Source organism: Gopherus evgoodei, chromosome 6, assembly GCF_007399415.2.
Source record: "Gopherus evgoodei ecotype Sinaloan lineage chromosome 6, rGopEvg1_v1.p, whole genome shotgun sequence".
NCBI classification, from domain to species: Eukaryota; Metazoa; Chordata; order Testudines; family Testudinidae; genus Gopherus; species Gopherus evgoodei.
This window is the reverse complement of record NC_044327.1, coordinates 43,023,405-43,045,689: the sequence shown is the minus strand read 5'-3', so window position 1 is coordinate 43,045,689 and position 22,285 is coordinate 43,023,405. Positions and strand designations below refer to the sequence as shown.

Below are 22,285 nucleotides of genomic sequence, written 5' to 3'. Positions count from 1 at the left end.
TTGATGGCTTTGCCCACAAAGTTGTTCAGAAGTTTGAGCTTTTGTATTTATATGTAGTAAACCTCCATCTATCCTTACCCAAGCAAGGCTATCCAAGCCAAATGAGTGTGATGCAAATGTGACATGGCACAAGTCCCACAGGCCTTTTGAGCTGTAGAAAAAGTATTACAGAGCTCAATATAACCACACTAGCTCAGGGCAACATGTGGCCTAACTTTGTGTTGCCTGCCAGGCTCTTTGGCTGCATTTCCAGGATGCTAGAAGTCCTGGGGCACAGTGGGTGCTCAGCCAGGCTGCCTGCCATGGGTCCATATTGCTCCTGGCATGTCTGTGCCCCTTGGGGTGGGGAGGGGGCAGCAGGTATCCATGTGCTGCACCCCCAGCACTAGCCTCACAGCTCCCATTGGCTGGAAACTGGGCAATTGGGGGTGGTACTTGCAGTGTACTGAGACCTGCTTCCCTGGGGCATGTAGCAACATGCCAGCAGCTGGATGCTTCTGGGAGTGGCATGGGACCATGGCAAGCAGCCTACCTGAGCATGCCACTGTGCTGCCAGCCAGGAGGTGCCTGTGGTAAGCACCTCTTGGCCAGAGCTTACCTCACACCCCTTCCTGCACCCCAACCCCCTGCTCCTGGTCAGAATTCCCTTTGTACCTGGACTCTCCCAGACTATGCACCCCAATCCCCTACCCCAGTCTAGAGCACCCTTCTGCACCCAAACTCCCTCTCCATTAATAGGGTAGAAATTTAGAGCCTGGATGACATCAAATGTGTGGAGTGACCCCCACACTAGCTGCTATAAGCTGAGAGCATTGCTGTTTTAGCCTAAGGTATGGTGCAAACAGCAATGAAAGCCCTCAATGTGATGGATTTAAGGTAACTGACTTCTGGGAAAGTCAAATTAGTTCTACAGTTAGCAGTTCCATCCTGAACTGTGCCCTTTTGATCTATTACTTACATTGCAATTTTATGCATTCTGCTAATGCTGCAGAGATCTGGTAGATGTGTTAGCTATTGGGGTACTGCCAAAACAGATACTGGAAAGTTAGTTTAGATTAGCTTTCCCAATTTGAGTTTTAGGACAGAAAGAAGAATAATATTTCTTCTTGCTTTAGGCTCACAGGAAAGGTGCCAAGATCCAAATGACATATCTAGCTGGGACCCCCAAAACTGCTCTAATTCCATTATTTATAATAAGAGTCAAAGTGACTAGTCATGTGCAGTGAACATTTTAATTTTAGCATTTAACTTTACAGTGGTTTTGATAGAGCACGCATCCTCTGTACACCCCTAAGGGGTCTCAGGCAGGAAAGATTCACAATTTGTACAAAATTACATGTTTACAAATTTTTGGCAATTTATCTGAATAACCTGTTCTCTCCTATTGCCAGTGACCCAACCATTGAAAAAAGTTTACAATTTACATTTGAAATATTTCAAAGTGCTTAATAGTGATTGTTCAAGAATATTTACAAGTGGCCTATACAAATATGTACAGGTGGTACACTGTAGCACAAGTTGTTCCTGGAATATGGCTTTCTATTGAAAGTGCTTTAAATAGTTGGTCAGTGGTAGTACTGACAAATTCAGGGTTACAGATAACTAGTAACCATCAAAAGCTGAATTGGACAGATATTTACAGAGTTCTGGTAATCTGTATAAGATATTTACACAAGCTTGCTCCACACATACAGAAGGTTTCTTCATTCTTCCATCTTGGAAGAATCTTCAGCTACTTGGCAGTCTTTTTGGATGGTAACAGGCAACTAGAGTGTTCTTGTTCTACAATCAAGCTAGATCGTCATCTGTGCTTACAACTGAGATCTGTATGGAAGGAGCAAATGTGTATTAAAAGCAAGTCTTGGGTTGCAAGAAAAAAGTCTACTCATACTGCGCAAGATGTCCTTCCAGAGACTTCTACAGTTTGTATCTTTGCAAGATTGAGTTTTAGGTTTGTCTTTGGAAAGAGGCAAGCTAGAGCTGTGTTACATTAACATAAAACATTCCTTTTAAAAAGTGACATCTAAAGCATATTGTACTGCTGCTACTAAACACTCAGTGATGAAGCCAGGCTTGCTGCTCTGCATGTTACTAGAACCACTTACCCTCCCATACCCCAAGAGTATGTAGGGCACTGGCCTCACTTCACCTGCCAATTAATACTGATAGAGGGACATTGTAAAGGGACCCCTGCTTAGAGTAACTAGCTTGTTGGCAAGCCATTCAAACGTATGGCAAACATCCCCATTGCAGCCTTATATTTTGCAAGGCTCATTTGATAGAGCTGTAAAGGTATTGAGCGTGCTATGTACCAGGTATCCACCAGGAATTCTACATGCTGCCTGGCCATGGTGGCAAGCCTGGTCTCAGCTGCCTAGAAAGTGGTGTATCATAACTGCTGTGGCATTATTTTGCCATGTTCAGCCTAGTATTTTGGCTATGGGTCTTCCTTTGGTCTCTTACTGAAGTCTAGAAAGGAGATGATCTGCACTTCAGACCTGACAATGCCATCCAACTGTGTTATAGAAAGGTTGGCCAAGTTTGTCAGGAGTAACTACTTTAGAAACCAAGTCAATGTTTTGCATCTTGAGACTTCAAGAGCATAATCTCCAACTGCCATTTTGACTCCCAAACCAAGCATCCATACTTACTGCAGGGTAAGTGTGTCCTACTGAACTGCTGTGTCTCCCAATATCAATAGTGAGATCTTCTTCAGTTGTTTTCAAGTAGACAGGATTGTCAAAATTCATGCTTTTCATATTCTTGTGTTGCCAGTTACGCCACATGAAGTAGCCACCTGCTGCTGCTGCCAGTGCCAGTAATACTGAAATAAAGAAAGAAGTTGTGAGCTAAGCCAAACTATAAATCTTTTTAGCTGAATGTCAAACAAAGTCCTGTAATAGTCCAGTTTTAATTCTTCTATGTGTGCAAGCCATTGCCAGCCAGAAGTTTGTTCTCAACTAGTTTAGGACAGGCATGTGCTACTATATTTTTCCTAGTTGCATCCTTACTTACAATAAGACCAGTTACCATGCAGTGACTGTTGGTTTTAGAGCTGGTGGAATATGATAGCAGATTATGTAAGTAGAGAAATCAAGTGATAATGCTCAAGACTTGAATGACTAGATCTTTACAAGTGCATGGTTCCTTTTGTATGGGATGTCACAAATGGAGTAGTTTTAAATGGGCTTAGTTTCAACTCTAGCAGATTTAATGCCTCTTAAAACTGAGTGCGCCTCTAGCACTGATGTCACAGAATGTTATGTCCTGCTTTTGGAAGCATCTTTATTTTGAGGAACTTATTTTCAGACTGGTCAATCCCTTGGAATGTTGAGTTAGACCCTACTGTAGAGTGGCTGGGTACATCAGAGCACTGCACCGAAGTACACTTACCCAGAGGAAGAATAGCCCAGGCAGCTGAAGTTCCTTTGGCAGAACTGACTTCTGACACTGTACTGCTGAAGTTGTGTCCTAGAAGAGGAATACATACAATCTATTATTCACTGCTAGGTTGGCTAAATTTAGCCCAAGGCTAGCAGCTTCCTCAGACCATAGTGAAGAATTGCCTCTTCTCTACTCATTGTTAGAGCTAGTGAGAAGTAAAGAATGAATTCAGAGCATGTAGCCCCCTAAGTACTCTTCCACTTTCTTTAGTTGCATGAAATTGCATTCCCTAGGGAAAAAGCCTGACTGGCAATTTTCATGGCCAACATGAGATGCTAGGCTATCACAAGAGGACATGCTTGAACTAGCCTTAATACACTGCACTACTCACTTGCCTTTTAAGTTAGGGAACACATTCAGCTTTCACATGATAGCACAAACATGCTAAACCTGTGCATGCAAGTTGTCTGAAGCCAGTTTGTGTACCCTGCTCAGTCACTAATGCATGATTGAAAGTGAGTTATTGGGACCAATACCTCCAGGAACTGGTCCAACAGTTGGTGGTTTTTCTGTTGTGCTGGTATCTTTTGTCTCAATGTAAGCCACAGTAGTTCCAGTACCTAGAACTGGTTATAAATCAAGAACCCAGTTAATCCTGAAGCTCTGAAATAACTTGCCATTAAGCTGTGGTTGTGAGTGTTTAGCAGATGGTAGAATGGTCATGCAGCTTTTAGATTTTACTGGACCAAGTTTGACTGAGGATGCAATAGGTTTACTCTGCTAGGAAGTTGCAATCTCAGCTGCTGGGTTTGTTTTTGCTCAGAAGTCTGATGCTTTGGGAAGTATGGTTGGACAGTTAAATATGCCTTTTACATAGAAGCCAATAGCTTGCATCAAAAGTTTGTTACTCCAGATTTAGAATACATCAGTTTTACTGTTAAAGCTTTGATACAGAAGTGAACCAGATTCCTGGTGTTTCACTAAGTAGTGAAACAAGTTCAAGTTTTACAGGGGCCTGTTGGTAGCTATCCAAAGCTGTAATATGTAAGCTAGGTAGGCACTGTGTTTGCCAGGACATTTAGAGATTTTGCTCACTCCTCAGTGATTGCTGTTGAAATCAAGTTATACATGGATGGGTTTTTGGAGTGCTGATCAGTGTGACATTCTGCTGGAGTTCATTAAGTAGCCATGCACCTGTTGTACAGTGTGCTCTTGAACTAGTTTACGTTCTTCTGGTCATTTAAGGAGCTACTATAGGAATTGTATTCCTGTACAGAGCTTTGCCTGCCATGTAACTACAGTCTGAGGGTCACTCAGTGAGTTAGACTAACTGGGCAGGAGATTACGCTCCTACTCTGTTAGGAGTTAACATTCAACTTTGATACTTCCCTGCTATTGTCTGAAGCTTAAGTGAAGCCCCCACCCAAGCCTGTATCCATTAGTGTTTGATTAGTTACAGAAGTTGGAAGTTAGGCCAGTGGTTCTCAGCCAGAAGTACATGTACTCTCTGGAAGACCTTGATATACCTGGGGGGTATGCAAACTCATCTAGCTAGCTGCCTAGTTTTACAGGCTTCATAAGAGCCCTAGCAAAGTCAATACAAACTAAAATCTCCCCCACCCCCCTCTACAGAGAAAAAGCAATTTAGTAATTGTGTGCAGTGACCCTTATCTTTTAGATCTGATTTTGTAGGCCATTAGTTTAATGGAGGTGAAACATGTACTATGGATGATAACTCCTGGAGGGGTACAATAGACTGGAAAGGCTGAGAACTACTGAGTTAGGCAAGGTGTGGATGGCTCTGAAAGTTCCAGCTAACTCAGTCAGCTCCCCCATCCCCATTCTGATGGAATGCACAAGGTCTGCTCACAGATATGGTGATGAATATGCAGAAGTCAGGCACAGACTTGCAGGTAATGCAACGATCATTGCAAGAGTTTGTATTTCAGTTAGATTGCCACAGTTTAAGTCTCCACATAAATGTTACTCATGTGGGAACAGTAGAGTCTTAAGTCCTACAGTAATGCTCTAGCCCGACAGTCTTGGTTGCGCAAGAGTCCCTCATTAGGTCCCCTCTACAGTAATTTCAGTTGTGTCACTTTACCTTTACATCTTAGGCCATCATCTTGCAGTTTGTATCCAGTAGGACATGTGCAGGCATATTTTGGAGAGTGTTCATTTATCTGGGGAGCAGGCAGGCACAGATACTCACAGCCACCGTTCTTCATGGTCTCATCACACCAGTTTGTGCCTGTTGGCACAGTCAATTTAAAAATCAGACCAGTGCTTTAGTCTTGCAGACAATTGTTTAGCATTGGTACATGGCAGAGCTTATACTGCTAGTCCATACATACCAGACAGTTTCTAGCCCATGGAATTCAAGCCACAGTATACAGCTTTACTCTTTTCAGAAAACCTCTGAACAGCCCCCTGCACCATCACCTTTACTGTAGTGCTAGTTCTGCCTAGTGCTTTTTGGCCAGGTTGAGCTCACCTCCCACCTCACTCCCTTACAGGGGAGATTTAAGCTTCTTTAAGATCTACTTAATAGTAGCAAGGCAGAATTTAAGTCTAACATTGCGAGTTTAGATCTAGTACCTGAGGGTTGAACAAGCTCGTGATACACAATGATATCCTGAGCATCATTGAGGTTGTTCACTAGTGTAGCCAAGTCAGATCCTGTAAATTTATTGGCACCATAGACTGCTTCATTCTCTCCATCAATCCAGTAGACACGGTCCTAGAAGACAGTTATTGCATCCTATTATGGTTGGGACCAGTTTGGTTTGTCCATCACCAGGGATGGATAAATTCTCCCCTGTGCATGGTAACTGATTTAGTGAGTGCAAGTAATCTGAAGTATCTATGCAGTTCAACTAGATTAGGATCACTCATGTTGCCTCAACTATAACATGAAGTTGTTAAACTTCATAACTAGCCTTAGAATATATTCAGCTTTGTATTTGCTACTCTGCTTCAGTAATCCCACTGCAGCAGCTTTTCTGCAGTCTTAGTCTCTTTGAAGGGGCAGGATACAGCAAGAGAGCCTACAGTCAGTTCCCTACTGGGATGCTTTGAGACTTATTCTCACCTCAAATATAGTTAGAGCAAGAGGATGAGCAAGAAACTCATTTGATTTTAACACAATCCTACGATCCTGGCCATTCAGATCCACACTGGACAGCATATGCAGCTTTGAATCAAGCCAGTAGAGGCGGCTTTTTACAAGATCTAGGAGGAGAGAAGTTGCATTTTAGCACATTGAATCTGACAAGCACTTGTGTTACCTGGAAAGCCTCACTATTCAGATTGCCTTTGAAGGTATTTAACTTTGGGTTAATAAGAGCTGACAAATGCCATCTAGAGTGCATGTGCACCCAGCTTCCACTGGTAGGTTTCCCCACAAGAAAAAATGCACTATTTATATGAGAAGGCAGCTGCATACCACAGCAGCACCTAGATTGATGTTCTCTGGATGGAGATGACAAAAAATTGCCTTAATTATGGCACTACAATGGTACTCCATGTGTTGGTGCTACCTCATGAATGAGGTAGCATGTTATCTGCAAGCATCTGCTTTGTTAAAAACACCATTAATGGGGAGAACACTTCAAAAGACATTCAATTCTAAAAATTGCCAGCTTTGGTCAAAGGACAGTGGCAGAAGCTTGAATGCTTAGTGCCTAGAGGCCATGGCTGCATCCTATGGGTTCGATGCCTTCTCATTGTTACCATCCACAAGCTTTCCAGGGAGTCTTGACTTGCAAAACTGAGATTTCTTGAAGATCTGATGTCTTTCAGAAGGACTGAAATTTTGGACTCCCAGGGAAATTTTGCAAAAACATGAAATACCTAGTGCAATTCCATTAGGCCACTGGATGTCTGTTGTCACCAGTTGCTGTCTACTGAGTCCATTCATTCCTGCCTTTTCTATTTTGGCTGGTTCACCCCAGTCAGACCAGTACATAAAGCTGTAAAGAATCAAGTCATTAGGCAGTCTGCAGTTAGCTATATTGTAGTTTAAATTACACTTTACTACAAAGTAGTATTGCTTCATGTTATTGTAGCTACAGAAGGTCTAGACTTAATCTAGACACTGCTTGATACAAGACTGAGCCAAGCATCCTCCAGTGTGCTCAGCCTGTCACCTTCAATGGTTATGTTCTGCCAGCCTGTTGCTAAACAGCTTTCAGCTTACTGCTTTGTAGTTTGCTTACTAATCTAGGTAAGTATAATGCCAAGTCATCTTGGTACTAGTCTGTTGTACAGTGTAATGCTCACCCAGAGAGAGGATCCACAGCTATGGAGGCTGGCTCTCTTAGGTCTGTATTAAAGAGAACCTTCCTTTTGGCACCATCAAGACTAGCCACTGAGATACTCTTTAAAGCTGAATCAGTCCAGTAGATGTTCTTGTAGATCCAATCAACAGCAATTGCTGCAGGACTGTGTACATTGCTTATGATTTTTAAGTGTTTGCCCACCTTGTCACGACTATCAAGTGAGGCACTGGAAGAGAAAAGATTAGATTTAGTCTTGTGTATGGTGGTTGAAACAGAAGAGATACTCCAGTAGCAGTCTGGAGTATGTGTACAAATCTTGAACATAAGGATTGTTAAGTATCAGAGGGGTAGCTGTGTTAGTCTGGATCTGTAAAAAGCAGCAAAGAATCCTGTGGCACCTTATAGACTAACAGACGTTTTGGAGCATGAGCTTTCATGGTGAATACCCACTTGCATCTGAAGTGGGGTATTCACCCATGAAGGCTCATGCTCCAAAACATCTGTTAGTCTATAAGGTGCCACAGGATTCTTTGCTGCTTTTGAGGATTGTTAAGTAGCTAGCCTCAAAATTGAAATATTTTAAACTAGACCCAGGATGTTCACTGCCTTTTGTTCAGAGTTTAGTTCAACTAAAAAGGTTAGTCAGAACAGATGTCCTCAAATTGTGCTCATACTTTGGCTGCAACTCCAACTTCAGTACAGGGGTACATGCACAACTTGAGTAAGGAGTATCCCACTGAATAGGAGTGGGATGACTTCAAGGCTATGGTTACTGAAATTAGGAATTTAGAGATTCAAGCTGTATGCAAGAATGCTTGTCTGACTTAAGTTAGAAAGTTTAGAAGTCTTTAGCCAGCCACTTTCAGAGCTACAACTTCAGGAGGACAAACACTTGATGAAAGTTTGAAGCAGGCAGGTTGTTTACCTGAAAATTGCTTTTTGGCTAAAGTCAGCCCAAAAGAGTTTATGCTCAGCAATGTCAGCATCAAGAGCTATGGTGTTTCTTAGCTGCTCTACAAGCTGGAGGTATTCTTTCCTTTCCAGGCCAATCTTCCTGATGTCCCGACGATTAGTGAAAATCAGACATGGTTCTTTTCCTGGAAGTGAAGTTAGAAGTTACCTTCTATTCTAGTTGACAAACCATTCTTACTATATACACTAGTATCATCCCAGATGTTTAGAAGCTTTGAGTACAGTGCTGATTGCACATGGTGACTGCTAGACTCCTGTTCTGAGATATTAGTAGGATCTTAAAGTATCAGCCTCTACTGGCTCCCCTATGCTTTCACACCAGCAATAAGTGCTTAGAGGGACAGGTCTCCTGCAGTTTATAGCTCAACCTGAAAGACTTGCAACTATTTTTCCCTTTGCCTCCAAATAGTGTTCTCAATATACAAGATCATACCAGGATAGAGGTATTGAGCTCAATTAAGTGCTGCTAGAAGATTTCCTGTACCCTACAGAGAATGATGGTTCAAGTGACTTGTTGCAGTGAGGCCTTCAGCCTTTGTGTTCTTAACAGCACAAAGGCTGATTTGGTAATTCCTTGAACCCAATTCACTGGGCAGAGTTTAATCAATCCTCTAGCGTATTTACTATGGGGAAGTCATAGTGTAGGTCACCAGCCAGGTGCAGTAACTCTGGTATACCTTTGTTATAGCCTCTTCAGAAGCTACCTTTTCTTATATTTCTAAGACTTTTGGGCTCCTGATAAATTCAGTATTGGAAGTTGTGCTTACCTACTGCCTTGCACACGTCCAGTAGCTAGATCCATTGATAACCACGGCTACTTCACATTTGTAGCCTCCTTTAAGTTAATACAGATTTGACTGCAGATCCCAGGATTCTGGCATTCATCAATATCTAAGAAAGACTGTAGGGTTAGTATTGAAACAATAAGACTAACTCATTTAGGGGCCAAGATGGTAGTAGATACTTGCCTCCACATGTTTTCCCTGTTTATCAGTTCAAACCCAGCTGGCAGTCACATTCATACCCAATAACTAGGTCTCTGCAGATATGAGAGCATCCACCATTGTTCACCAGGCATTCATTCAAGTCTGGAATACAGTTAAAGTTGCCACAACTGTTTCTGTATCTAATTGAAATCTCAGGCTGTCCATGCCCATCTACATTAGAAGGCTACTAGTTCTAGAATACACTAGAAATTCAAGTACTGGCCAACACTCCTTTGGAACAGACACTTATTAGAGTCCTATAGGGCATGTGGTGTTCATGTTATTGACATGGTAGATAGTTCTGCAAGTACATGCAGTGAACCAGCTGCAGACTTCAGCTAAGAGAAGCTCAGTGCTATTTGGAGCTAGGTTTCTGCACTATGTTTTAGTTATCTGCAGCCTGGTTTGTGAGTAGGCATAAAGCAACCTACTAGTCACTTCAGTTATGTGCAAACTTAAGTTAAGATACAGGCAGCCACGCTCAGTTCTAACTAGAAGCAAGATCCTTTAGTCTTTAACTAGCATCCCAAGCTTAGAAGTTGCTTAGTGCAAGTGCCTTTTGTCTGATTCTTGCAGACAAGGCTCAGTCTCAAGCCTGTTGAGTGACATTCCAAGCAGGTGGCTCACTTACTGCATTCCTTCAAGGGTTCATCCACTCCAGTCCCGGCAGTCTTGCTGCTGATTACACACTTGCTGATGTCTATGCATTCCCCACTTCTGCACTTGAATTTGCCAGATCCAGTTGCACTGATCACTGTCAGATGAGGAAAAGCCATTAGACAAAAATCTAGGAAATCCTATTATAAAGGAGGAGGAGAGTCTCGCCACTTAGTTCTGTTCTTACCACTTTTACAGTTGACCTCATCAGTTCCATCTAGACAGTCTCTTATACCATTACATTGCCTGCTACCATGGATACAATTCCCATCTTCACATCTGAACTGGTCTGGTCTACAAGTCCGGGAAGCTGAAAAGAAGTGCTGCAGAGTTAGAATCTTGACGGTCTGGTGACTCAGTTACAGGAGGTATTTGAAGCCTTAGGACATTTTGGGAGAGCCAGTGATTGAAAGAGGGAAAGTAATGAGTTGGAATTTCACTCTTAAATATATGGAGATATGCCTCAGAGCTGGAAGGGACCCTGAATGGCCATTGAGTCCAGCCCCCTACCTTCACTAGCAGGACCAACTACTGATTTTGCCCCAATCCCTGAGTGGCCCCCTCAGGGCTGACTCACCAACCCTGGGTTTAGCAGCCAATGCTCATTACTTACGACAGTTTGTTTCATCACTTCCATCCTTGCAGTCCGGTCCTCCATCGCACGCCACGTCTTGGAATACTTCTCCTGAGCCACATTGTATTTCACTAGGAGAACACTTCACAGGATGGGCAGGCTGACGGCCACATTGCTCTAGAGATTCATCTGACTGGTCTGAACAGTCTGCATCATCATCACATACCCAGCTAATAGGGATACAGCTAGAACTTTTACATTGAAATTCATGTGCTCCACAAGTAGGGGTGGGTGCAGTCCAGTCATCACTACCATCACTGCAGTCATCTTGGCATTACAGACAAAGTTTTTGGAGATGCATTGCCCACTGGAGCAAGTGAACTCTGCTGGGCTACAAGTTACAGTTGCCTGGTAGAGAGGGAATGCAATCAGTTGTCAGGATTTTAGACCTATGACTGCACCATCTGGTTTTCTACACCAGGTAGAACTTCATTGACATAACTCTAGTTTCACAAAAGGTAGTAGTGAAGATCACTTACCAAGTATTTACTTCAGAAATCTAATCAGCCACTGCAGTCATTGACTGCCAATGGTTCTAGTTTGTTAGAATCCAAATATGGGAAGTGAACCTACTATCTATCCCAATGCAAGCCTTACTCTGAAGCCTGGTATAGCATCTAAATCTTAGACTTAGAGTATCAACTAGAAGGACATTGGTTTTAGAATGTGAGCTTTGGCACTGTGCCTTGCATCTTCAAGGCAACAAAATACAGAGGATGTGCATTCAGTGATACCAGCATGACATACATAGGTTGGTTCTTGAACATCTGAAGGGCAGTGGGGAAGAACAGGGAGGAAGTTCTGCTCTGCACACTCTTTGCAAGCACAGGCTGGGGAAAGCTAGATTTTAGTATCATCTTTGGTAACATCTATGTTAAGAAAAATAAGCTGCTGTCAATCTAGGGATAGAGCCCTTTTAGTACATGTTTAGAAGGTGGTAAGTTAGTGTAGCAGCTAAAGCCATCTGCTATGAGACTTTATAGAACAGCAGCTTTATGAAGTCCAAATGACAAGGGACTAGCTACATGAGTATTACAGTATTGAGCAGATCACCACTAAGCAAATGCCATTAGTTTTGCTCTCCAATGAACTGTATAATAGTATGGAGATATACAGGCTGCTAAGTAGTAGTCCAGTCTAGCTTTTTTCCAAATGTACTTGGCCTGAAGATGAACTAGCTGTGTAGAATAGCCAACCAGTGCTCTTGGAACTAACTTCTGTAAACTCAACTGGAGTTTGTTAGTATAGTCACATCATATAATCAAACACTACTCTTCCCAGTCCTACAGCAAGTTCAACTGCATAAGTGACTTTAAAATTTGTTCATTTTGGTCATACTACACTTGTAAGTGCTGCTAGGGGTCTAATATCAGACAAATTTAAAAGGCTAAGTTCCTCTAAGCAAGAACACAGCCTCCTAACATGAAATCTGAATTACAGTTTGAGTACCAACTACCAGGCTCTCTGCAGTGGCTGTGTTTCTTCCCTTACCACAATTCTCTTCATCTTCACCACTGTCACAGTCATTTTCACCATCACATTTCCAGGACAGAGGGATACACTGAGTTGATCGAGGACCACAGCTGATTTCATTTACCCGGCATGTTCTCATGTCTATTGAGGATTGAATTTGGGGAGACAGGGGTCAGTTTCAAGAGCTACTTAGGAGGTCTAGAGTTTAGGTTTTAAAGTTTCTACTGAAAGCAGTTCAGGATTCAGACTAATGTTTAAATCCTGACATTACACTTTCACAAATAGCAAAGCTGCTGTAGGTTGACTGCTGTTGGCATGGACAGTGGAAAGTGAAATGTAGAGTCCGTTCTAATACTTTGACCATTTCTAATGGTCACTGAGAAGGGCTTTAGGTCTTTCTAGGAGAAGGATGGTTGTCTGGGCTATGGAGTTACAGGTTACCTTATGAATTATGCTGATGGTATTTCTGATGTCTATTTGTATGGCATGTGTAGTTATTTTAGACTTACTGTTTCATTCTCAGGGGAGGAGTGATACAGGGTAGGGTTAAGTTAGTTAGAAGGCAGTTAGGCTGCATGTGCAGTCACATGAAAGTTTTACTTGGTTTTTCCCCTTTGTTATACTGTAGCAGTGGGTGCATGAACTGACTTTCAGGTGCAGCCAGGGCTATGTGGTTCCCTTTAGAGTGCTGTATTCACAATCAAGAGGGTTAGAAACTGAGTTAAGGTCTCCTACTCTGGTTCCCATAACTGAATTGGAGTCTACAGAATGCATCAATGGCAGGAGGACAAGGCAATTCCAGGACATGCTCAAACATCTTCAGACATTCTATTACAGATATCCCTGTTATGTGGAAATGTAACAGCCTTAGTAGCCCACAGGTCTCCCTAGGATTACAAAGGTAATAGGGGCTTTATAAAGGTACCAAAAGATTAAAATTGGACACTGAAGTCTCTCCTGTTCCTGAAAAGATCATTTCTAACTCTGAAGACTGTTCCTTGAAGGGGCTTGCAAATAGAGCTGAGAATACCCTAGTACCTTAAATTGAGGGTAGCTTGGGGAAGAGCTCAAGCAGCAGGTATAGGCAACTGATTGCTTAGAAAAAGAGGCTAGTTTTAAACCTAGGAGTTATGATGACAGGCAACAAGATGGACAGTTTGAAAGATTGTTTTCCTGCTCAGATTAATTTGATTGTCAGCACAGTGATAGGCTCACTTACGGCACAGTTCGGGGCTTTCATCAGATCCATCTTCACAGTCTGGATCCCCATCACACTGCCACCTGTTAGGGACACACTGACCACTGCTGCACACAAAGTCAGATTCAGCGCAGGTCTTCTTCACTGCAAAGTAAGAGTTCCAGTATGTTTAAATATAATTATATCTTAACAGCTAATCTCCTAAAATGATTGAGGACCTTAGATGCCATGAGCATTTTACTGCAAGCCTAATGGATGTTTAGGATACTCTGTTATGAGTGAACTTCTGAAGAGTTGTACCAATTAATATGTTTGCTATGAGCAGTGAGATATTTTTACAGCCTTCAAAGAATTGCCACTGTCAAGGGGAGGAATGAAGATAATGCTCAAAGCTGCTTTATAAAGCACTAATAGTTTGAGTAAATTGGATGCAAAGAAAGTGGCCTTTTCAAAGAGTTAAGCTATTACAGATGCAAGACAAACATCTGCTTGTACCCATTTGTAAGATATTGCACAGGTACAGCAATCCAGCCAATATTTAGCCAACAATTCATGAGTTTTGAGTTGATCAGTGGACATTAGATTTAAGTCTGAAGTGTTAATACTTCAGCCTAATCTAGACTAACAGGTAAGAATTCTAAATTGTACACAAGGGGGAATTCAATAGAGTCTGACTGAATTAGAGTGGTTTTCACCTCTGCATTACAGCTTAAAGTGTATACACAAGTACTTAGCCTGGATAGAAAGTAACAGCCTTTGGTCTTTTTTGCACTTCAACTTTTTGCTTTCAAGAGGCCAGCAAGAGAAGTCTAGTTTGGTAGTAAAGATGTTAATTGGAAATGAGAACTGATGTTCAAAGGTATGGGGAAGGTGAAGGAAGCTGCGATATCTGTCAAACAAATATTGACAGATATGGTACTATTGACATTAAGAATAATCTGACCAAGATGTTTGCTAAAAAGTAGGTGTAGCAGATGTACAGCCACTGTAGAGTACATGTTTGCTGGCAGATGAAGTTTCACCTAATGTGGTGCTCTGACAGATTTAAAACTCCTCTTGTTTTTGAAGAGCTAAATCTGCAATATAGATTACAGTGTTCCTCTTTTGCACAGGAAATTCAATTCAGTCCTTTAACAAATGCAAGTATTGTATTTAATCAGTGATTAGTCAACATGTGACTAGACATGCTGGAAATGGATACCGGGGGAATTTAATACTACCTGATGTGCTAGGTGAAAGGAAGTGGAGGCTGTAATCCATAATGTCACTAATATTAATCTATTATGATTTGTTATTTAGAAGAGTTGGTTTGACAAATTCTTGAAGGCAAAGTTGCACTGCAGTGGTAAACCGGTTTGAAGTAAAAATATGTAGCTAGTTCAGAGGTACACTGCAGGAGAAAGCAAGCAACAGCATGCTAGCTAGTTTTCCCCTTTTCAGCTCCATGTTTGTCAAGGGATTGCTGACAAAATGGTCTAGGACTGCACAGGCAGCTGTAAGGAGCTTGGACAGAAGGAAGCTGACCAGTTGTCAGTTTCCTTGTACAACTCTAAGAAAAGAAGATTGTCTCTGGACAATGAGAGCTATGGACCACCATTGCAGACAGACATATTTGGAAAGAGGGGTACCCCTAAAGATAGCCTCATGGGGCAGCCAAATGAAGTACTTGATTTTAAGCTGTTCAACCATCTAGGAAGATGTTTGTCATAGAGACTGAGCTTTATGCTCAAATTTGTCACTGTCTTAAGTGATGTCTTTATAGCCATGGGAGGGGTCAACTACCTTGGACTAGACAGAACAAGTTGTTTTGAGGTTCAGCTAGGACACTATAGCTGCCTGGACTCAATCCTGCAGAAGCCTGAATGCAATTTTTCAAGCTACACCTGTGTGAGAATACACTATTCTTGAACAAGACCAAAATTGCATTAGATTTGGATCTCTTATAAAACCCTAGTTTGAGCCCATTGACTTCCTCCCTCTGCCTGGCTTACTCACCACTAGCCAGATATTAGCATCAGTGGAACTCTTCTCCTAAGCAAGACTGTTATGCCCCACCAATGGGGTTCTTACTCAAGGAAGACTTGGCAGTTGTACAAGGGCTTACCACAGGATCTTTCATCGCTACCATCAGAACAGTCTTCATCTCCATCACACTTCCATAACAGAGTTATACAGCGTCCATTACTGCACTGGAATTGAGATTCTTCACATTTTGCTCTTGCACCTTGAGGTAAGAAAGTCAGTTTAGTCAAGCTACTACAGGTACATTTACTGTAGTCAGTTTAGCATTGGAAGCTGTTGCTCAAGATAGTGGGACAAGAACTGAATCCCTTGTTTCACAAAGACTGTAGAGGTCATTAAGAATGCTTACTTGGTGTTCATTAGCAGTTAGATCAGTGGTTCTCCACCAAGGGTACATATACTCCCATGGGCACATCAACTCTTGGTATTTGCTTATTTTAGAACAGGCTACATAAAAGCACTAGCAAAGTCAGTACAAACTAAGATTCCATACAGCAATAGAAACCAGTCATTGTCTATGTGTTATACACTGAAATGCAAGTACAACATTTATATTCTAATTGATATCATCATTAAATGGTAACAAGCAAGCAATTTGTCAGTAATAGTGTGCTGTGACACTTGTCTGATTTTGTAATTAGTTTAAGGGAGGTAAATTTGGAAGTATGCAAGACAGATACCTGAAAGGGGTACAACAGACTAAAGGTTGAGAGCCACTGGCTTTCATTGCTAATAGTGCATCATTTCAGGCCAGTGTGAAGTGTTATGAGACCAGGTGGACACCACATTTGACTCAGGAATTTAGTGGAGAAGTTTACTGATATCAACTGAGTTGTCAAGAGGCCAGAGACTTAGAATGATGTCATCATCGCTAAAGGACTGCAGTCTATACCTTGCAGTTTGCAAGGCAATACATGCTTCAGGGATGTTTTAGATACAGGACACTTGGAAGAAAGCCTCTTTCTACTTGGAAGCAAAAGTAGGTAGTGTGTGGGAAAGATTACCTGGTCTGACTTCAAATGCAAGAGTGTCTCACTCTGCATCACTGATCTATACAATAGTTCTTTTCTTACAGTTTGGAAAATTTTGTTAAGTAGACTGTTTGGTCGAGTGTGGCATGGTGAGGTTTAGTGGATTGAAATCCACTAACCCTAGGAAGCTTCAAAAATGACTTGTCATATCCTGTGATGTTCTCCATGCCAGTATCTCATGTTACCTCACTCTATAGCAGAAATAGACACTTTTTCCAAAACAAATCTGCCCCTGCAACAAGACTGACAGCTGTGGCATTCACACACTTGTGTTCTTCAGTTAGATGCTTTAGAAAGGAGCCCAGCCTATTTATGTCTGTGACAGCATATGGAGGAAGGCTAGCTTTCAGCTCTGTTGTGGAAGTGAAGAGTTTCCTACTACATGGAAATTAAAGAGTCTGGCAATAGTATGCTAGTTATATACTCTACTGGTTAGTAGAGCTTCAAATCTAGGGCAGCAGAACAAACTACTTTAAAAAAGTCACTAGGTCTCCCAACTGTTGAGAGAAAGGCAACCCCCATAATGCTTTAAGGAAAAGGAGATTGGTGTTAACACCAGTTAGAAAGATGAGCTATTACCAGGTCCCTGTAAGTTACATGTTTACATGACTACCACATCCTTTGTGACATCACCCCAGCATCAAGGATTATAGTTCTGGACCCAAGTTCAATTTTAGCACATGTTCATGACTAAGGAACAGGTGCACATCTTTTTCCCCATGCTTAGGATGAGGGGCATACGGTCTTAGTATTAGTTTACAGCACTCTAAGTTTAACCATAGAAGTTCAAGGATAGTGTTGTGCCTCATGCAGACCTTGTGCATGGGCAGCTCATTTAGATTGCCTTTGTTTGGCACTGGTTTTAGTTAGAAGCGTGAAGTATTTGTCAATAGGATTTGAAGGCAGTACCTCAAAAATCAGAAGCCATTAGTTTTATTTTCTGCACTAGAATTGTTTGCTAAGTGTTTGAGTTAGGGAAAGATGGGCACAAATGTATAGTTCTGTTGCACTATTATGTATTCTGTTTGCAAGCTGGAATTGCTACAGCTTTCTGTACATGTTTCATAAGTAGGTTCCCCCCATACAACTTGTTCTATGGAAGCTGACTGACCTTATTCCTCATAGGATAATCACATTATGCCACAGACACTAATATCAACCTAGTACCTGCTTCAGTACAGCAGCAGTCTTCCTAGCAATTGCACAAGCCTTGTCTTGTGTGCTCACATTTGTTTCTTAATGTCTAGAGGAGCAACTATAGCATGATGCAAGAGTTTGTCTTCTCCCTTGTTTGTTGCATCGTTTGACAAGTTATTTTATTGGCATCAAGGCTAGTAGAAGGCATCTATTTTTTAGCTTTTACAAGAAACCCCCACACCATGTGTTGTTTGCAATCTATTCTAGATGAGTGAACTACAAGCCAATATACAAAGTCTCTTCAATTATAGCACAAGAGCAGTCAACTTGCTGACTTAGTTAGCAGGAAGTCCACTGCATAACATGGGGTGGCCATCAACTTGCCACTAGGTGGTCCCAAGAGTACTGGCAGAACAAATTGGGTGAAGGCAAGTGCAAACTCACCTGCAGAACATCATGTTGTCAATGCATGCTGTGCTGCCAAATAGCCTACATTAGGAAGCCAATGTATTTCAAGTTTTGTATGCAACTTGTCTTTAAGGGTTTAAGTATCTTTCATTGCTACAATGTCTGAAAAGCAGATAAACTAGATCTAATCAAACTGATCTGTCATGACATAACATTTTATAGAACATATTACAATAGTGAAATACCAGTTAAATTGAACTGATTTAGTCAGATCTTTGCTATGATTATCCACTCCAGCCTTGCATGTCATGCAGAAGTTAACCAGCCAGCAGAGAGGGCAGGTAGTCAGAAGCAAACATGCTATTGTTTGGGGCAGATGAAGAGAGTGACAGGTCATAATCTAGCATGAGATGAGTCCCAACACTAGACCTTTCATTCCCATGCCAAAATGGGATCATTCAAGAAAAACAAAGTTTAACACCACATTCAGAAAGCATGCCTAGTTGTAGATGCAACATCTACATAGAACACATTACTGCAACTCTAGTGACATCTGCATTATTCTCTGCAAGTCTGCATTTATGCATTTAACTCCAGGGGAAATTTAATCACTTGGTACTTAAATGAACCGCTGCAGTAGCAATTAAATTGAAGTAATAGTACTAGTCTGTAGGAACAAGTAGTTAACCTTTACTATTTAAGGATGTGTTTTGTTCCAAAAGACTTCCAGGTTTAGGGCTCTGAACCAGCTACACAAAACAGCTGCTCTTCAAATGACTTTACATTAAGTTATTTTGTCACTAGAATAGGAATGGCCTACACCCCACAGAGGAGCCTTCAGATTACAGACACTAATGCATTTCTGTCTTTAGACTCAGAAGTACTTGTCTTTTGCTACACACAGGGGTAGTGGCAGAGCTATCCTTTACCTTGGATTTCTTCCTCCCCCTCCTGATTTGTTACATACTAGATACTGCTAGCTAATGCTTAGAGTTTGCATAGTACTTTGAGAATGGGTTCTGTGAAGTGCTGCAAGCAGTTAGCTAGCAACAGTAACCTAGAAGCAGAAGTTGCTGATTATATTGGGACATAAGCATGAAAGGGCAAGGTCACATCTTTAGTGTTTTGATGTTAAGTACTTCGAGATTACAGATCATTACCATCTGACTGACTCTGGATGCATGAGCCCCTTTACCTTATGGTTTGTTCATACCAGGAGGTCTATATTGACCAATAGTTCTTATCCACTGCTTTAGCTGGTTTCAGCCTAAGCCACTTCAGTTGTAGATGTACATAGCTACAACTCTTTATTTTTGGCATTTAGCAGTTTTCAAAAAGCCATTTCTAACATTACTGATTTTCACCCAGATTGTCCTTGCTGGGACCCAGCCCTTTCTAGACTCCCCACCAGACTCCAGCATGTCTGTTTCTTCTGCAGAGACAGCAGGGGAGTGAAACAGGCAAGGAGCTAGGTCCTGGCAAGTGAGAATGACTGGTACAGCAACAAGCCTGCAGAGAGCCAAAGCCTGCACCCATTAAATACTGCTCCCCCATCCTTCACAACCAGACAGCATCCCCTCCTGACCCCCAGACCTTCAGCACAGCCCCAGGCAGGGGAAGCTGGGAGGGATGAGCTGAAGGATCCCACCCAACCATCTGCTTCTCTCCTAACCTGCTTCCCATCCAGGGCCTGTTGCTGCAGCAGCATTTAGGAGGCCTACATGGAACAGAAGTCTTCAGTTACTATATTGAGTGTCCTCCTGTGATTGTCAGGCACTCACCCTTTCTATAGGGGAAACTGTGACCCTCCCAAGTCTCCCTCCCACACACCCCAATTGGGAGCCTGCTGTGAGCAGAGGGGCTCAATGCTTGTTAAGGTCATGCTTTGTCAGTGATATCACTATTACACCACTCAAGATTAGAAAGAAACAGCTGTTCATTACTACTTTGTATACAGTAGAGGGAGTATTACATGCTCTTCCCTTTATCCCTGGAAGCAGTTCTAGCTACTTCATGTTTTCTCTATGGCAAGGAGTGTGTCATATGAAGTGCTGATACTGACTAAGGAAATCTGCTTGGAGGTGTTGACTGTCCCTTTCCTGAAGTAAGGAGGACTGCCAGTGTCAGCAAGGCCTCTGATAGCATGGCATTTTAGAAAATGCCACACTTTCTCCCAACTAACCCACCATTTCCCAGTCCTAAAAATCTCAAGTTGCTAGTACATGCAGCAGTTGCCAGACAGCAACAATGCAAGTCATCATAACAGGTGTGGTGAACCCTAATTGATAGTTTTGATTTGATGTCTAGCTGGCTGACCAATACCAAGGTATCATTGCAAGTGTTAGCTTTTTGGTTTAGCAGCTGTAGGCAGAACAGCTTAAAAAAGACTCACCTACATATGGGCATAAACACACACTCAGGATAATTAACTCTAAGTTATTCTTTCAGGTTTGTGGCTAAAAACTCAAAGTTCACTCCCTCCCCACAATGCCAACCAAAAAAGCATTTACACAAAAACAGAAACTGTAGTTGGCCTGAGCTAGGGCTAGTGTCACTAGCTGTTAGAGCAACACAGGAACCACTAAATAACTCCTGAAATACACTCATTCAGTATTTAGCTATACAGTATTGGATAGCTCATAGTGCACACTACAGTCTCCCTCTCCCCCACCCTGTATTATGCAAGCCCTTCAGCCTCTCTTTCCCCAAACACCCTACAGCTGGAATAAGGAGGCATCCAAGTATAATTAGCCCCTATTATTGTGACAAGTTCTGTGAACCTTACCATGCTTCTTGCAGGAATTGTAAGTAGAGTGAAACCCTGTAATGGGCTCTTACAAAACTCAAGTCGTTTCCTCAGCGTCTATTGTTTGGATGGCAAACTAATAAAGCCGTAGGGATTGGGGCCCACCTACCACCAATCCACAGCAAGTGGGGAAGTCCAGGTTTGACAGGGAATCGTTCCCCTTCCACGTAGGAGGAGGAGGGAGGGGTACTCCCCTCCATAAGCTATTCCTCTACCCAGGTCTTCAGGCCACAGGGCTCCGACTTTCCCATGCTCCTGCACGCTCAGGAGAGACAGGATCCGTGCTTGTTACTGAGCTGCGGAGCTATGGAGGAGGAGCAGTTCCTCCACCACTCTTTCCCTGCGCGGCCCTCCCCCCGAAACACGGCTCGTCACGAGCCTGCCTGAGCGCGCCCTGCTCTCCTCCAGTGGGACCCTCTGGCTGCAGCAGCTCAGTAACCTACGTGCAGTTTGACTGAAGGCAGGATTCCCCAGCACGCGCCGGGGGTGGGGAAAGGAACTAAATCCCCATTGTCCCCGCAGAGGTGCCTCACGTGAAAATGGGCTCGTGTCAATTCAACAGCACGCGCCCACCCCCTACCGGCCCGGCTGCAGGGCCGAGACACACAGGGGAGGGAGCAGGGACACCACATACAAACGCCCCGAGCCTCACGCTCGCTACTCACCTTGCACAGAGCCGCGCTCGACCAGCAGCCAGCAGAGCGTCGCCAGGAGCCAGAGCCCCCGGAGCGAGAACGTGCCCATACTGTGCAGCAGCTGCTGCGCGCACAACAAGTTAGCAGCCTCCGCGGAGGTGGGGCGGGGGGAGCTCCCCTGTTTTCGGCACCTTGCCCGGCCGCCTGCAGGGAAGACAGCTCCGGCAGGAAGGAGGGGAGCACGCACACCAGCCCAAGCTGGTGGGGAGTAGCGAGCCAGAGACATGCACAAGGGGGAGGGTGTCCCCACGACGCTTTTATACGAACCGCCCAGCTCCTGTGTGCGGCGGCCGCCGGTGACTCACGAGGGCCCCCGCCGGCCGCTGGTTGGCTCTCGAGCGCCTCCAATCCCCGCCGCCTGCCCTAATTTCCTGATCCACGCAACCTGCCGATCGCAGCTGTGCGCCCTCCTCCATCCAGCCGGGCGCTGCTGCTGGGCAAGGCAGGGGCACGGCCGCACGCGTGAAGCTGCTGCGAGCTGTTGGCAGCACCTGTGCGCGAGCGGCTGCCGCAGTAAGTAGTGACTTCCTGCCAAGGGGCTTCCTCGGGGGCGGCCGGGGGACAGCGTTGGAGGCACCTGTGCTTCTGCACATTAACGTAGA

General features: G+C 43.2%; 1 protein-coding gene across 1 annotated transcript; it reads right to left on the bottom strand.

The window, feature by feature from the left end:
- Nucleotides 1–1,780: 1,780 nt before the first annotated feature.
- VLDLR (very low density lipoprotein receptor) lies at nucleotides 1,781–21,998 on the bottom strand. Its single transcript, XM_030567188.1, is given in 24 exon segments — nucleotides 1,781–1,824; nucleotides 2,652–2,824; nucleotides 3,394–3,471; nucleotides 3,921–4,010; nucleotides 5,489–5,635; nucleotides 5,983–6,124; nucleotides 6,476–6,615; nucleotides 7,237–7,355; nucleotides 7,666–7,890; nucleotides 8,590–8,761; nucleotides 9,404–9,454; nucleotides 9,457–9,477; nucleotides 9,480–9,527; nucleotides 9,605–9,724; nucleotides 10,254–10,275; nucleotides 10,277–10,311; nucleotides 10,314–10,376; nucleotides 10,467–10,589; nucleotides 10,893–11,186; nucleotides 11,189–11,256; nucleotides 12,401–12,527; nucleotides 13,606–13,728; nucleotides 15,689–15,808; nucleotides 21,654–21,998. Coding segments are annotated over 24 exon segments (2,793 nt in total). The 5' UTR covers nucleotides 21,910–21,998; the 3' UTR covers nucleotides 1,781–1,788.
- Between the last annotated feature and the right edge of the window lie 287 nt (nucleotides 21,999–22,285).